Genomic DNA, 14281 nt, shown 5'->3' on the forward strand with positions numbered 1-14281 from the left:
GCTCGGTCCACAGAACTCTCGCCTCTGAGTTGCACAGCAAGTGTATTTTGTCCGGTGAGATTTGTTCTGCTAAATTTTAACACTTCTTTTTGGGATGGGGAATTGGAGAGCAAGTGCTGTTTCTTTCTGTCCATCTGAAGCTGGTAGTGCTGTGTAAAAGCCAGTTATCAGATCAGACACTGTGAATTGAACCCACAGCCTTCTTACTCAGAAGTAAGAGCACTATTTAGAGAGCCGGCCAGGCCAGAATTGCTGATGGAGCAGGTTTGTCAGTATCAATGTTGCCTTATTGAAACATGCATTCCTTGAAGCAGAGGATTTAGCAAAAATGGTCAAGGCACGTAAACTGCAAGGTGAATGAGAACAATTGGATCTGCAGTTCAATACTTCGGCTTTAAGGGTCATTCTCGAGAAAGAGGGTAAGTTATGTATTTAAATGTGCTACAACAGACCAATGAGCTGTGCCCAGTTGTACAGAGCAAGATGCAAACTGGCATTAGATCAACAAGGGGGAGAAGCGTACACTTGAATTATAAATATTTATTTAGTTTCATAAAGAAATGTCTGCTACTTAAGAGGTTTGGCACCTTGGTCCCAAAATGGCTTTATTTGATATAGCGCCTTCGGTCCTTATCACGCCTTCGAGACACTAAAGCGCTTTACAGAAAATACCGTAATTTATATTTACAGCAAGATCCTGAGGCCAAATGCAAGAGCTTGAGTCCATCGCACCAGTTCAACTCAGCAAACTGTTAAAACCCAGCAACAATAAAACGAGAAAACATTTCCTCAAATGGGAGGAGAAACCTGGGCAATCGGAGACTAAACAGAAGTGTACAGGCTGATAATGGAGAAAACTAATAATGTTACATTATGTGGTATCAAAAAGGAATCACAAATCCCATTGTCAAAAAACATCTTAATTTTTCTTTTTAATTCAAGGAAAAGAGGAAAAACAGCAACTTGAGGCACAGTTGAAAAAAAAAGTATTATTTCCACCAGCTTACAGCAGAGTCTATTCAAAATAAACAGATGCTCTGATAGGAGAAACACTAAAAAAAATTTGGCTCAGAAGAATTTCAAAATGACACACTGATGCAAGGACAAAGTAAACTGATTTTGGATGCCTAGTATTAAAATAAAGTTACAATTCATATGGAACTGTGTTTCTTTCTAAAAAACACATTAATTTCCTCACAAAAATAATTATAGCTGGTTCAGACAATAGGACTGACACTGAAATGAGCTGAGAAGCATAAGCAAACAGGTGAATCCTGGAAGGCTTTACCATGGTAAATCTGGTTCCTCAGTGAGAGGGAATTTGGTTCTTCATATTTGGATGGATTAGTTGACCTCAGTACAGAAATTTCAAGCACATTCCATATTTCTAAACACAAACATGGCACACAGTATGTCAACTACACCATGAGAAGGCACTCTTCATAGCCAGGCTTCTCCAATAGTGTAAAACTAGGGAACGTACTCAGTGAGTTACAGTTTCACCTTAGTTTCTTCGATCTAAATGAGGAAATGTGTGCAAGACCTAGAATCCCTTTTCTTGATCTACCCAGACCATAATTTAAAATAGCTTTATATCAAATTGGTGCAAAGTTCATCATGCACACCATTTTTATAAATTCCATATTGAAGTACATGCATAAAGAGAATCATTATTGAAATGTTTATTTTATAAACTTATTAACAATTTGAAAACTTATGAGATTCATTTTTTAAAAAAAAGTAAGGTCTTTTAAAAGGGATACGGTATAAACTTTATTTCATCATTTCAAGTTGGTGCAGAATGCTAGAAATGGCTTTAAAATCCACAAATGTATTTCATAAATTACAGTACAAAATTTATTGCCAGTGAGTCGTAACTTACTGATAAATTTTAGACTGCACAAAAAAGGTCAACAACTAAGGTATGAAATTACAAACAGAAATCACAAAAATCAGTGTCCATTTTGTTTCAGGTCTCCACTATTGTTTCCAAATATCTGGAACATTAGTAGAAAGCAACATTAGTTATCACACTCAAAGTAATAAACAAAAATTCCTAGAGTGCTGCAAGATGGTGGTTCGACCATTGAAAATGGTATTTTTGTAATTAGCAATGTAGTCTTTGTAACTGGTCAGACTTTTTGCTGCTAGTAGTTAAAATTAAAGGTTTCTATCCTGGCAGTTTACATGCCAAGCATTGAACTACATTTTAAAAAAAACAGGAATAAACACTGGAAAGGTATTCCATGGAAAAGGTTTGAAATTTACCGATTAAGTTTGAGTAACCGTTACAGACGCAGATCATATAGATGGCAGCTGGAATAGGTCTAAGAGTTGAGTGTCGTCTCTAAGTGATACTGTATACTTGTTAAATTCTACTGCAAAATATTGTCCAATGACTTGGTTAAATATTTAAAGATGCATATAACATGCAGATTGAAGTTATGGTGCATGTTTCATTGTGCAATCATGCGAGGCAATATTCACTTCTTGTTCTTGAAATCCACTATGTTGGACGCATCTGTGCAAAGCGAGACTTGGACCTAGTTTAACAAAAGTAAACAAGTTCAGCTCATTGTTAATGCTGTGCTACTTTAAAGTGCTCGACTGTACCATGTTCTATATCAGTGACTTCACAATTGATCTTTATAAGGAATACATTTTCCCTTCCTTCCATAAAATATAACAATATCTCACATCACATAGATTTCCAAGAACACAATACAGTATAGTTTAGTTTTTGCACACTGTTGTGTTGTAATTGTGTAACACATTTGGACAAATTGAATTTCAGGAAAACTCAAATCACTGCAACATCGGTGTTGTAGTTGTTTCATTCTCTGACTTGTTTTAAAAATCAACTTGGCAATCCCCCACAGCTCTGTCTCTCCCCCAATTTCATTGCTTTTCCACATCACTGACTCCAATCAAAATTTGTTTCATGTCTCCTATTCAAGTTCATTCTTTCCTAGGATCTCAAGGCAGATCACCACCACCTACCTCCCTCAGACTTTCCTTCGTCCAGGTTTAATGTCAGCTGACTATCCCACTTTGACTTACCTTGTCTTATCTATTATGTCTTTAACCTTTACTGGTGTACTGCACTGTGAGCCTCAACCCTGAAAAAAACACTGAAACCTGACTCATGTATATTTTTCCCGTGTTTACTTCTATGACAATTTCTTTGTCTGCTAAGGCCAGGAGGCTCAGCTTTTGCTATGTAGGTCTTGTGTGCTGCTCAATTGCTGGCTGACACACAGGGTATAATTTAGAGACTGTCCCAGATACCTATATGGTACCATGGAAGTGACCCACATCTAGTGACCCGATGAGGAAAGATATTTATTACTTAATAATAAAACAAATACAATACCCGTTATTGTCCACTAACAGCATCGACACCTGTGAAAGAATTCCCATGGGTGTAATAAACAAACATAATTTAAACTGTATGGGGATGTAATATAAACTAGTGAAGTGCTCCACACCCCAGGATCTGTTTAGGTCTCTATTACTTCCTACTATCACACTGATTTACAATTGTGCTCCCTCACATGCCAGTCATGCTAACCTACAGCAACTGCGCTCTGCCACAAACCCAGTTACCTGCAGGAATCCCCATTTGGGACTGTTGCAAATGCTGCACTTTATTTAGATCTTTGTCAGTAGCCCATAATTCTGTTTATTTTTGGGGATTGTATTAACGTTGGACTGGTTTACAGAGACGCTTTGTACGATTGAATAAATGACACTAAATTTACAAGATTGGTCTGGATGAAGAAGACCCTTCGGCCCATCTGATGTCACCCCTCCAGGGCACCCACCTGTCATTCCCCCATCACTGCATCAAGCTGCTTTTTAAACAAGTCCAGCGTCCAAACCTCTACCACCTTCCGTGACAACTGGTTCCAGTCATTGATTACCTTCTACTTAAAGAAAAAAATTCCTGGAGTCTGTCCTGAAATTGACGTTTACAACTCTAAACCCATGTACTCTTGTTCTACTGTTATGATACATCCTAACGTATTGATCCAAGACGTAGTCCCCACATACAAGATCTAAATAGATGACAACACAGTAATGCAGTAATTAAACTCAATATAAACCTGACTAGCCTTCAAATTAAAGTTGTAGTTGCTGGTGTAAAAACAAGCAGGCTATCAGAATATAATTATTAAGAAGCTTTCACAATAGGTACTTTATCTTTGCTCTTCTTATATAAGGGAGATAGAAGAAAGTTTACCTTGGTGTTGAGTTGATCTGTCGTGTAGTTACTGTTTGTGAGGCTTTAAACTGAGCTTCCAATCTTGAATAGATACCACCAGCAAACTGTAAAGGTGAAGCACTATACATTTAATTACTGAATAATAAAATAAGTGGCTTATAATAGCCATGGTATTATTGAAACAACCTTGATCTGCACATCTTTGCTAGTATACTGGGTTTTTATATTCCCACTGCTGGTCACCAGTCCAACAAGTAGCAATAGCTCCATTTGCAGATAAGTCATAAAATGCTTATTTCAGAATGACGAGAATAGAAAGAATAGAAGATCTGTAGAAGACAGAAACCACAAGGTTTTACAAGAGTTTAGGACTTTTTTTATTGTAATACTCTGATAGATCATTAAAAAATATTTCCCCGAGGATAAAATTAAATGACATTTATTACTGGGTAAGGAATTTATAACGATGATATGACAGAACTGAACCACACTAAGTACCATCTGTTCTTCTCCAAGAAATATTTCAAATCAGCAATTCGGCAAAGGAGATCAGCCACCTTTCCATAATTGCAATTTTAATTGAGACTGTGATTACATTGTTCATTGACTGAAAAGTAATATGTAGTATCTGGTAGGTTTGACAGCCTAGAAGAGTGTAGATTCACAATAACATTGTTAAAATAAGACATTATAGTTGGCAAATGTCAAAACAAAATAGCAGTCTCACTTCCAAATTTAATGAACTGTAAGCACCTTTAAGTTAAGAATATTCAAAGTGCTTTACAGGAATTGTCTGCGACAAAGAGCAATTCAAGGATTATGAAAATCCAGGGAGACGGATTTGGTGAGGGAATTCCAGAGAACTGGATATTAGAAAGAAATCTGACAGGTAAAATAAGAAGCTTTCAGTAAGGCCATTGCACACTGCACAAATCGTCAGTTGACAGATGCAGAGATAACAGACTATATATTCAAAAATTATCTGGAAACATGGGGTGAGATGAGTGGAAAAATTGAAAGAGAGGGACATGCAAATGCTTACCATGTAAAATCTTGAGCAAGTAACCAGACATATAAAAGGTCATGCAAAACGTGTGTTGACACTGTCCACAGGCAATTATCAAGCAAAGCCTTGAATCCCTGAATATTGTTGTAATATCAATAAAACAGTTCATGCAATTTCCTCTTCTCCCCCAGTAAATCCTCCTAATAACATCTTCAATATATCAAGATTTTTAGTGAAATCTTACTGCCTGCATTAGATAATAATCCTTGCATTTCGCATCTTTCATGCAACGTGAAAAAAACAAACATAAATTGTTAAACTTTCCCTAAGTGGAAAAACTGATAATTGATCGTTACATTAAGTAAGCCAAAATACATTTTCCAATCAAGACTACATTGAAACTGTGCAACAATATGCTTGTGAAAAGGAAACAGATCATTCAAAGGAAATAAGTGTATTTCTAGAGAAATAACAAGAAGTTATATTTGTATACCATTTTTCATGTTGGGAAAAACACTCAAGGCACTAGACAGTCAAGGATTTGCACCCGAGCTGGGGGTTGGGATCAGCATGGGTGGAGGGCGGGGAGGGTGGGGGTAGAAGGGTGACCGAATGCGTGGTCAAAGAAGAGGGTCTTGAGATGGACCTTAAAGGAGGCAAAGAAGGGGGCGAGGCAAAGGGATTTTGGGATGGAGTTCTAAAGGTTGGGGTGAATATAGAAATAAGGCAACTGGAATCACTGAAGCCACTGTAAACGTGCTCTGCAATTTAGACATGAATCAGTCTGGTGTGTCCTTAAGATTGTTGTCTGTAAGATAGGATAATTCTTTGCCTAAAATAGGATGTAATGATTATTTCAACCTTCTCTTCAAGATATTACAACAGCAATAACTTGTATTTATTAGCACCCCTCACGCTGCGTAGCGTCCCAGAGCACTTTTTGTCAGATACTTTAGATAATATTTTCTTATTAAGATGTTACACTTCTGATACAGACAGCTGCAGAAAATTCTGCCTCTAAAACTAAACATGATGGAAATAAATCTAAAATGTGTTTCAGTAAACATTCTCAGTAGAACAGTGAGCCAAGATTTAGGATTGTACCAAAATGTATTTTTGTGAAGATGCTAATGAAAAACAAACTCACCTCTTTGCTTTCTTTTGCTTTACTCCGTTCAATTTTTTCTCCAAACCTGTTTTTTGTCAGATACCCAATTATTTCAACCAGCCTTCTTTGATCTGAAAATTAAAACCTGCATTAACACGACTTTGCTCAAATCAACAACATTTTACAATCACAATTATACAATCACAACAACAATTTTACATTTATTGCACCCAAGTGATTGAACTGTTTATATTGGTATAGTTAAAGGTTTGCCCGGGAATATACAGTCTATTAAAAAAGAAAAATTATTGCATGCCCGTAATTCCATCCACACATGCAGATTATTTTAGGGTGGGAAGTGAAGAGTGTCACTGGATGGGGATTAGATGGAAACCCAATTTAATTATTTTCTCCTCAGCAGGGTTATTAAAGTTAATGCCACTGCTGTACAATAATAATCCTTGCATTTGATATAGCGCCTTATCACATCGTTGAGACGTCTCAAAGCGCTTCACAGCATATATTGTAAAATGAATTGACTGCATTTTGTGGGCAAAACACAGCAGCCAATCGCGCACAGCAGTGTCCCACAAACAGTCGTGGATTGAGTGACTACATTTTTTTTTTTGAGAGATTATTACCCCTGGGAAGCAACCTGCCATCGACTAACAACAGGGTTTCTACTTGCTAACCACTATGCTATGGGACTCCACCCATAGTGTAGGGGTTAATAATAGAATCCCAGCTGAGATCAAAATAATTATATTTCTTGACCACATACGTTATTTAACTCACCATCTTCTCTTTGTGCATCCTGGTTGAATCGCATTGAGCGACTGCTATCCCATTTGGATTTCTGATAGGTTACACTGGCAATAAAACAAGCAGAGTTATATTACTCGAAATGTTTTCTATTAGTTATCATAAACAGACATACAGGTCTTCTCCTTTAATTATTCAAGCCAAATAAAATGTTAAACTATACTGCAAGCAGTTTATCATCAAGGGATTTTGTTTCTAAAAACTTTCTCATTGCAGCCTTGTTAATCAGATGAACTCTCCAAGTACTGTGTAGTACATAAGGATTGTGCACTCTCTCCTCGTTTTGAGAGGTGGATTCTAGACGTCAAGTTAATGCAATTATCGGAGTCCTGTAGCTCAGTGGTTAGAGCACTCGCTTTGCAAGCGAGAGACCTGAGTTCAATTCCAGGCAGAGGGCGAAACCTTGGGCCAGTTTCCTTACTCCACACGCTTAATGATAATCCCTCCAAAAAAACAATAATAAATTGGTCATTTTCAATCTACGACTGTTTGTGGGACATTGCTGTGCGCAATTGGCTGCCGCGTTCGCCCACAAATATACAGTCAATTCACTTTACAGTATATTCTGTGAAGCGCTTTGGGACGTCTAGAAGACGTGAAAAGCGCTATATCAAATGCAAGGATTATTATTATTATAATCGATAAAATAATAAAGCTCCAAATACTTCGGACCAGAAAGGGAAACTGGAGAGCGAGTCATTAGTGGCGAGAGCATAATGGGTGACAAACTTACATTTAGGAATGAAGATTATCGTGCAAAAAGGATAGCAATCTAAATTCATCCCTATCCTCACGTAGAAATCAAATTCACTTTGAAGAGAAGGCTTGTTTAGAATGAATCCAGAGAAGGACTTCCTGAGAAATCGTTCACAACTCAATCCGTGATATGGCCAAAGCACAAGTAAGATGAATACCAGTGCTTGAAGCTGATTTACATGTTTAAGTTCAAAACAATGTATATGTGAACTTGTAAAGAATAAAGGTTCAAGTCACAAGACAAGTGAAAGGTGTGGTCTTTCAAGCACTAATTCTAAACTTAGAAATTATGAGATATTTCTCAACCAAATATCCTTCCAAATGATGACTAACACATGAAAGCATGTCCTACTTCTGGAGTATTTTCTAATGTCATGTGAAAGAGAATGAATGCCCTAAATCTGACAATTTAATGCAACTTTTATTATTTTTGAGTGTTGGGTATTATTTTTTTTTGGTATTCTAACTTCAAATATAGAAAAGGTAATGGCAACATCAAAGCACAACACTTACGTGAAAGGTGATACATCTCGAAAAGATGACTGAAAATACAAAGCAGAATAAACATTTTTGAGGTGAAAATCACTGTAAAAGCCAACAATTTATTTTAAGGCAGGAATTCTAGCTGATCCTTTGCTCCAATCAATAGAAAAAAAAACTTTCAAAGTGAAGAGTTATGATAAATATATAACTGGGTTATAAAAAGGTTGGGATCATCATGGGATTCACTAACAGTGATTCAAAGTTGCTATCGAGAAATCCTTCTAGTAATTGGCAGTATGTCACAGTTCTTTACCACCTCAGTTGATGTCAGTTAACTCAGAACTGACTAGTCATCAAACTCAGGATCTTCTGGTCGGTATGAATTAGTGAGACATTATGTGATAAACCCACGTAACCATTATTCCTTGTCATTACATTATACCTTTTCCTTTTTCTGATTCGTAGGAGATGGTGTTGCCTTCTTTGCTGCTTTGTTGGTTTTCTTAATCTTTTTTGTACCTATAATGGGGAAGTAAGAGAGACTGGTAAACCTAAAAAGCTTGAAGCTCACAAAGCTATTCTTTTACTGGTAATATACAAATCTTGGGAACGTGTAAAGTCAACTCCTGAACCTATTAAAAAGATCCAACTAAAATTTTTAAATCTGATGGGAGTTCTTTCAGGAATGATACAATTGACCAATCGGAGTTTGGGAAATAACCTTTTTGACTGCAAAATTCCTTTCACCTATTTTGGAATTTAGTTTTAAGCATTTAACTATTTCCAGGTGTAGCTGGCACATAGGGAACTCTGTCTGGTTTGGATACTCCAAATGATCTGCACAAGTCAGACATCCGGCTGACCAAAAAAAGGTTTAAATTTACGCGCATAATTTTTTGCATTTTTTAAAATTGTGCTGGGCACCTTAGGAAATAAAAAAATTCCTCCTAGAAATTGCTGTTTTATAAAATAAGAGAAGATGGAGAAGAAATCTACAACGGATTGTTTTGAAAGGCTATATAATTTTATAGTTCTGTATTTACGCCTAGTGCCCTAGGAAATAGTTTTGAAAAAGCAAAAATCATGAGAAGGAGGTGAAAATCAATGTAACTGAAATCCATGCACTTTAAATGTAAATCTGTTGTACAAGTAATAGGGAGAAAGGGTGGAGAACGGGACTCCTAATGCCCTGACTGAACTGATAACAGTACCCTCTGCTGGGCAGTGGTGTATACAGTAAATCGGTCTCATAATCCAACTTAATATCCATAAGAAACCATTTGATGGATTTAAGCAGCTGCAGATAAAAAGGGTTTGTCGCAATCAGTGCCAGGTATTCACTTGCAAAAGTTCCTGAAACCCAATGTACAAAGTACAATGCTTTGTACTTCCAAGACTGATATGAATGGCAAAGGATAGTATATATTTTACATAATTCCATCAACTATTTTGCCAATGCCAAGAAAACTGGTAGAAATTTACTGAGAATAAAAATGTTTATAAATGCACAAAATGCTGAAAGGTTTGAATGATTATTTAAATATGGAAAACAAATTTAAGGTGAAACTTTTATTGACAGACAAATTTTTACCTCGTTTCTTTGTCAGTTCTTCATCATCACCTACTTCATCTTCAGTTACTTCTGAACCAGTGGTATACTCTTCATCTTCAGAATACAATATTTGTTGCTTCTAAGAGAAATGAGAGCTTTTATCTAACCGTGCAACTGAAAGCTTTTTATTTCTATTTAAAAGCTTTAACTATTTATAAGTTTAGCATAACAAGAGTCTAAGCCTATTCATAATCATTCATTTTCAAAAACATGGGACTAACTAATTCTATCTGGTAACCAAGCAGTGCTACAATCTGCCACGGTTCAAAAGTAATTGGGAAATCATTTGGAAAGGCAAAAAACACGAGGCGAAAAACAATGGAATTGAAATTCAAACATTTTAAAAGCATCTATAAGAAATGAGGGGGAGGGGGGAGAAAGAGGGAATTTTTTTTTAGAAAAGGGAAAGAACAGAATGTGATTAACTGATTGCAGTGACTTAGGAAACAACATATTTCAAGGAGTGTAAGGTAGAATAGAAACAAATTTCTAGTTAGCTGCACTTCCATCAAGTAACCCCAAATGTAACCATTTTGAACAGCTAAGATTTCATGACCCTTGAAATAAATGCAATTTATTTGAAAAGTTCAATCACAAAATGGGAACACGACAGATAGTCAATCGTTTAACCCGCAAAACTGAGGGGATTAACATATTAATGATCTTATCTGAAGTGGAAACTTATTAATAGTATTGAAAAGATTTGTTTTCATTTTTTGTTAAAAAAAAGGAAAGAATCAGGGCCATCCTGCAAACAGACAAAGTGTAAATACATGAATGAACTCTTCCCAATGAAAGTGAATAACTACTGGTAATCTGCAAAATTTCTCCTGAACTGTGGGGTCAATGAATCTAATTTTATTGGCAAATCCATATAATATTGCTCACATGTGTTATATGTACCCTAAGTCGGTATTAAGCAACTTGTATAAACAATTTTATAATTAATTAATTTTAAGTAGAACATATTTACTAAGAACACTGATTACTAAGCATTAACAACTGTAGAACGTACCAACTGCAAATTCCAGTTTTTCAAAAGTGAAAACTGCAGAGTAGTGAAAGAAGAGACAAGAGTGTGAAATAAAGTGGAAACCTATAAATAGCGTTCACACACACAGAGCAAGAAAACAATCAGAATTTGTCGATATTAAAATGCAAATTGCTGGGCTAGTTATTTAAATGGTCTGCAACAGGCTTTTCAGTCAAACATTTTGAAGAAGATTAAAGAGGCAATGTTTTGAGGGAACAAACTGGATAACAGTGTTGACATAGGCAAAAAAATATATATTGAATGTTTCATGGTGATACAGAGTTAGAGAAAGTCATGACATTGGTTCTCTGACATCATGCAATCTTAAAGCAACATCAGCTTCATGATTTTTCCAATAACAATATTGCAGTTGGTTTCTAAACCTCACATTTTAAAAATGCATGAAATGAACAAGTAAAACCTCCTTATAAGTCACTCACCGTCCCAATATTATAAGTAGTTTTAGACTGCCTCTAGCCAGCAGTTACAAATCATAGAGAGTTCTTGTGGGAATGAATCATACATTAGTAATGGAGGAGATATCTCCCATTGAAAACATGCCACAATGGATTTTTTTTAATAAAACATTGATTTTTTGTTTAGTAGATAAGTGAGAATATTGATTATTAAACAAGGCAATACTCACAGTCGTAACATCACCAATTTTCTGTCCTTTCCATAAATTTGATTCAACTATGATTTCAAAATCAAAATCCTTTTCTTCAGGAAGATCTATATTGGAATTACTAACAAAAATGTCATTTAAAATGCTATTCTTTGAGGAAAAAAATCATATTATGAATTAGTCTTCTTGAAGTACAGGTAATACTAACTTGTAAATATTGTCTACCAAAGAAATTTGTACCTCAGATATTAATCCACGATATAAAAAGGTTTCATCAAGTTGTAGATAATTTGTGTTAATTGTCCAGTTATACTAAGTTTGCATCAGTTTTGACAATTGTTGATGTTGAATCAAGAGGAAACTTTGCAGTATAACTACTCAATTAAGTAATTTTAAGGCACTTGGTTTGAATTAACAAAAGCATTGCAAGACTGACTACCTCAGGGAATTTGTATCACACCATTTAGGGTACACACCAGTTTTTGTACAGCTGTAACCTTTACATTTCCAATGTTAGAAAGGAGCAGTTGTCAGCTTTTCATTTTCACTACCAAGTAACCAAATATATTTCAAAACTGGTGAGCATCACAAGATGGTATTTTTTGCTTGGTGTGCTTTGTGCTCACACTTAAGTGTATCCTGATACCAAGGAGTTGCAGCCACCTCCCTGCTCATCTCAGGCAGCCAGTGGCTGTTTTTCATGAGAAAAGAACTGAGCAGTGTCTGTGAAAAAGCAAGATACGGCCAGGGGCTGGGATGTGAATACAGTATAAAAGAGGTGAACACAATACAACAACAAGGAGAGCAAGACGTTGTTGCCACTGAACAAGAAAGATCGGCCATCAACATATGACTGACATGATCTAATCTGCAACCATTTCTCCTGGAGGAAGGATTTGATCACCTGTGTATCCAAACTATGCTTCTCCATATCAGCTTTCATAAGGGAACTAGATCGATATCTAAAAAGAAGTAAACTACAGGGGTATGGGGAAAGGACAGATAAATAGGACTGAAATTATTGCTATTTAAAAGAGCCAGCACAGACATGATGGACTGAATGGCCTTCTGTGCTGTAATTTTTCAATGGTTCGATTGATAGGGGACAGTGGGTCAGCAATACTGTTACGTTTTATCATCCAGTGTCCACATTAAAGTTTACAAACAATTCTTTGCTTACAGAAACTTTGTATTAAGAATTAACAAACGTGACTTCCTGATATGTGCAGATGTAATTACTTGAAAACAAGATTCAACAACAACTTGCATTTATATAGCGCCCTTCACCTGAGTTAGTGACCTGGAGAGCTTCACAGTGGCGGAGTCTGACAATGAGCCAGGGGAGAGGTGATGATCAAAAAGGAAGGTCTTTAGGCGGGCTTTGATGTTGGGGAGGGAGGGGGCAAGGTGGAGAGATTGAGGGAGAGTTCCAGAGATTCGGGGTGTAGTGGCTGAAAGCGCGACCAACAATGGTGGAGCGGAGAGCACAAGGGACAAACAGGAGGCCGGAGCCAGCCGAGTGGTGGAGTGGGGGATAAGTAGGTCACATAGGTAGCGATGTGTGAGAGCATGAAGGGATTTGAAAACTAGTGAGAGGATCTTGAAATCACAATGTAATACAATATTATACAAATATTATGATATTTTCAATATTTGTTCAGCAATATTTATAGTTACCTTTCTTCTGTTTTTAAGAATGGCACACAGATAGTATCTTTATGTTGGATGAGATCATGGAATATTTTATTGCCTGGGTCTGATGAAGGAATACCATTATCACCCTGACCAGTCAAACTGATCACATGGTCTCTCATTTTACAACCCTGCAAGAAAATAAATCACATTAATTCAGAATATCAGATTACCTACATCCTCCCTGCACAATCCATGCAGCCATGGAAGCACACTCCACCTCACTGAGCCAGTCAGGAACCTTGGCGTCTTGTTTGACACTCAACTGTACTTTCTACCCCACATTTGTGCCACGACCCGCTCTACCTTCCCCCACCTCCGCAACATCACCCGGCTCCGCCACTGCCTCACCCCTCAGGCCACTGAAACTCTCATCCACGCAGTCATCACATCTAGGCTTGACTATGCCAACTCCCTGCTTGTCGGCCTTCCCAACTCTTCCCTCCATGGCCTTGCCCCTTCCTACCTTTAGACCTGTTAACCCCTTATCAACCTGTCTTCTCTCACCATTCAGCAGGCTCTGGCCTGCTCCACATCCCCCGCCCGGCCGGTCCCACCATTGGCAGTCGGGCCTTCAGCCTCTCTGCCCCACCTTTTGGAACTCCATCCCACATTCCCTTTGTCTTGCTCACTCCCTTGTCTCCTTTAAGGCACGTCTCAAAACCCTCCTTCAGAAGGTTGTGGGTTCAAGGCCTACGTCAGGACTTGAACTCAACAGTCTAAGATGACGCTCCAATGCAATATCGGGAGTTGGTGGTGTTGCATTGTCAGAGGCTTTGTCCTTCAGATGAGCCATTAAACTGAGATTGCATTGCATACACAGTCACTCCGCTTCACACTAAATCCTGTGAAACACTTTGGCAGGTCTCCTGAAAGGCGCTATATCAAATGCAATGACTATTATATTACAAACATTAGA

At 37.2% G+C, this 14281-nt stretch overlaps 1 protein-coding gene across 11 annotated transcripts in view; it reads right to left on the reverse strand.

The window, feature by feature from the left end:
- Nucleotides 1-579: 579 nt before the first annotated feature.
- Nucleotides 580-14281, reverse strand: part of sanbr (SANT and BTB domain regulator of CSR) — a 28625-nt gene continuing 14923 nt past the window's right edge. For 8 of the 11 annotated variants that reach the window (XM_042333350.1, XM_042333349.1, XM_042333346.1 and 5 more), the window contains 10 exons: nt 13348-13493; nt 11692-11791; nt 11028-11060; nt 9992-10091; nt 8843-8919; nt 8431-8459; nt 7135-7208; nt 6379-6470; nt 4244-4329; nt 580-2543 (listed from right to left, as the gene is read on the reverse strand). In XM_042333350.1, the coding sequence (XP_042189284.1) occupies nt 2507-2543; nt 4244-4329; nt 6379-6470; nt 7135-7208; nt 8431-8459; nt 8843-8919; nt 9992-10091; nt 11028-11060; nt 11692-11791; nt 13348-13493 (774 nt within the window). In that variant the 3' untranslated portion in view covers nt 580-2506. The remainder of the gene's footprint in view (nt 2544-4243; nt 4330-6378; nt 6471-7134; nt 7209-8430; nt 8460-8842; nt 8920-9991; nt 10092-11027; nt 11061-11691; nt 11792-13347; nt 13494-14281) is intronic. The other 3 variants (XM_042333343.1, XM_042333345.1, XM_042333344.1) reach the window with 3 other exon arrangements.

Source organism: Callorhinchus milii, unplaced genomic scaffold, assembly GCF_018977255.1.
Source record: "Callorhinchus milii isolate IMCB2004 unplaced genomic scaffold, IMCB_Cmil_1.0 Scaffold3, whole genome shotgun sequence".
Classification (NCBI taxonomy): Eukaryota; Metazoa; Chordata; class Chondrichthyes; order Chimaeriformes; family Callorhinchidae; genus Callorhinchus; species Callorhinchus milii.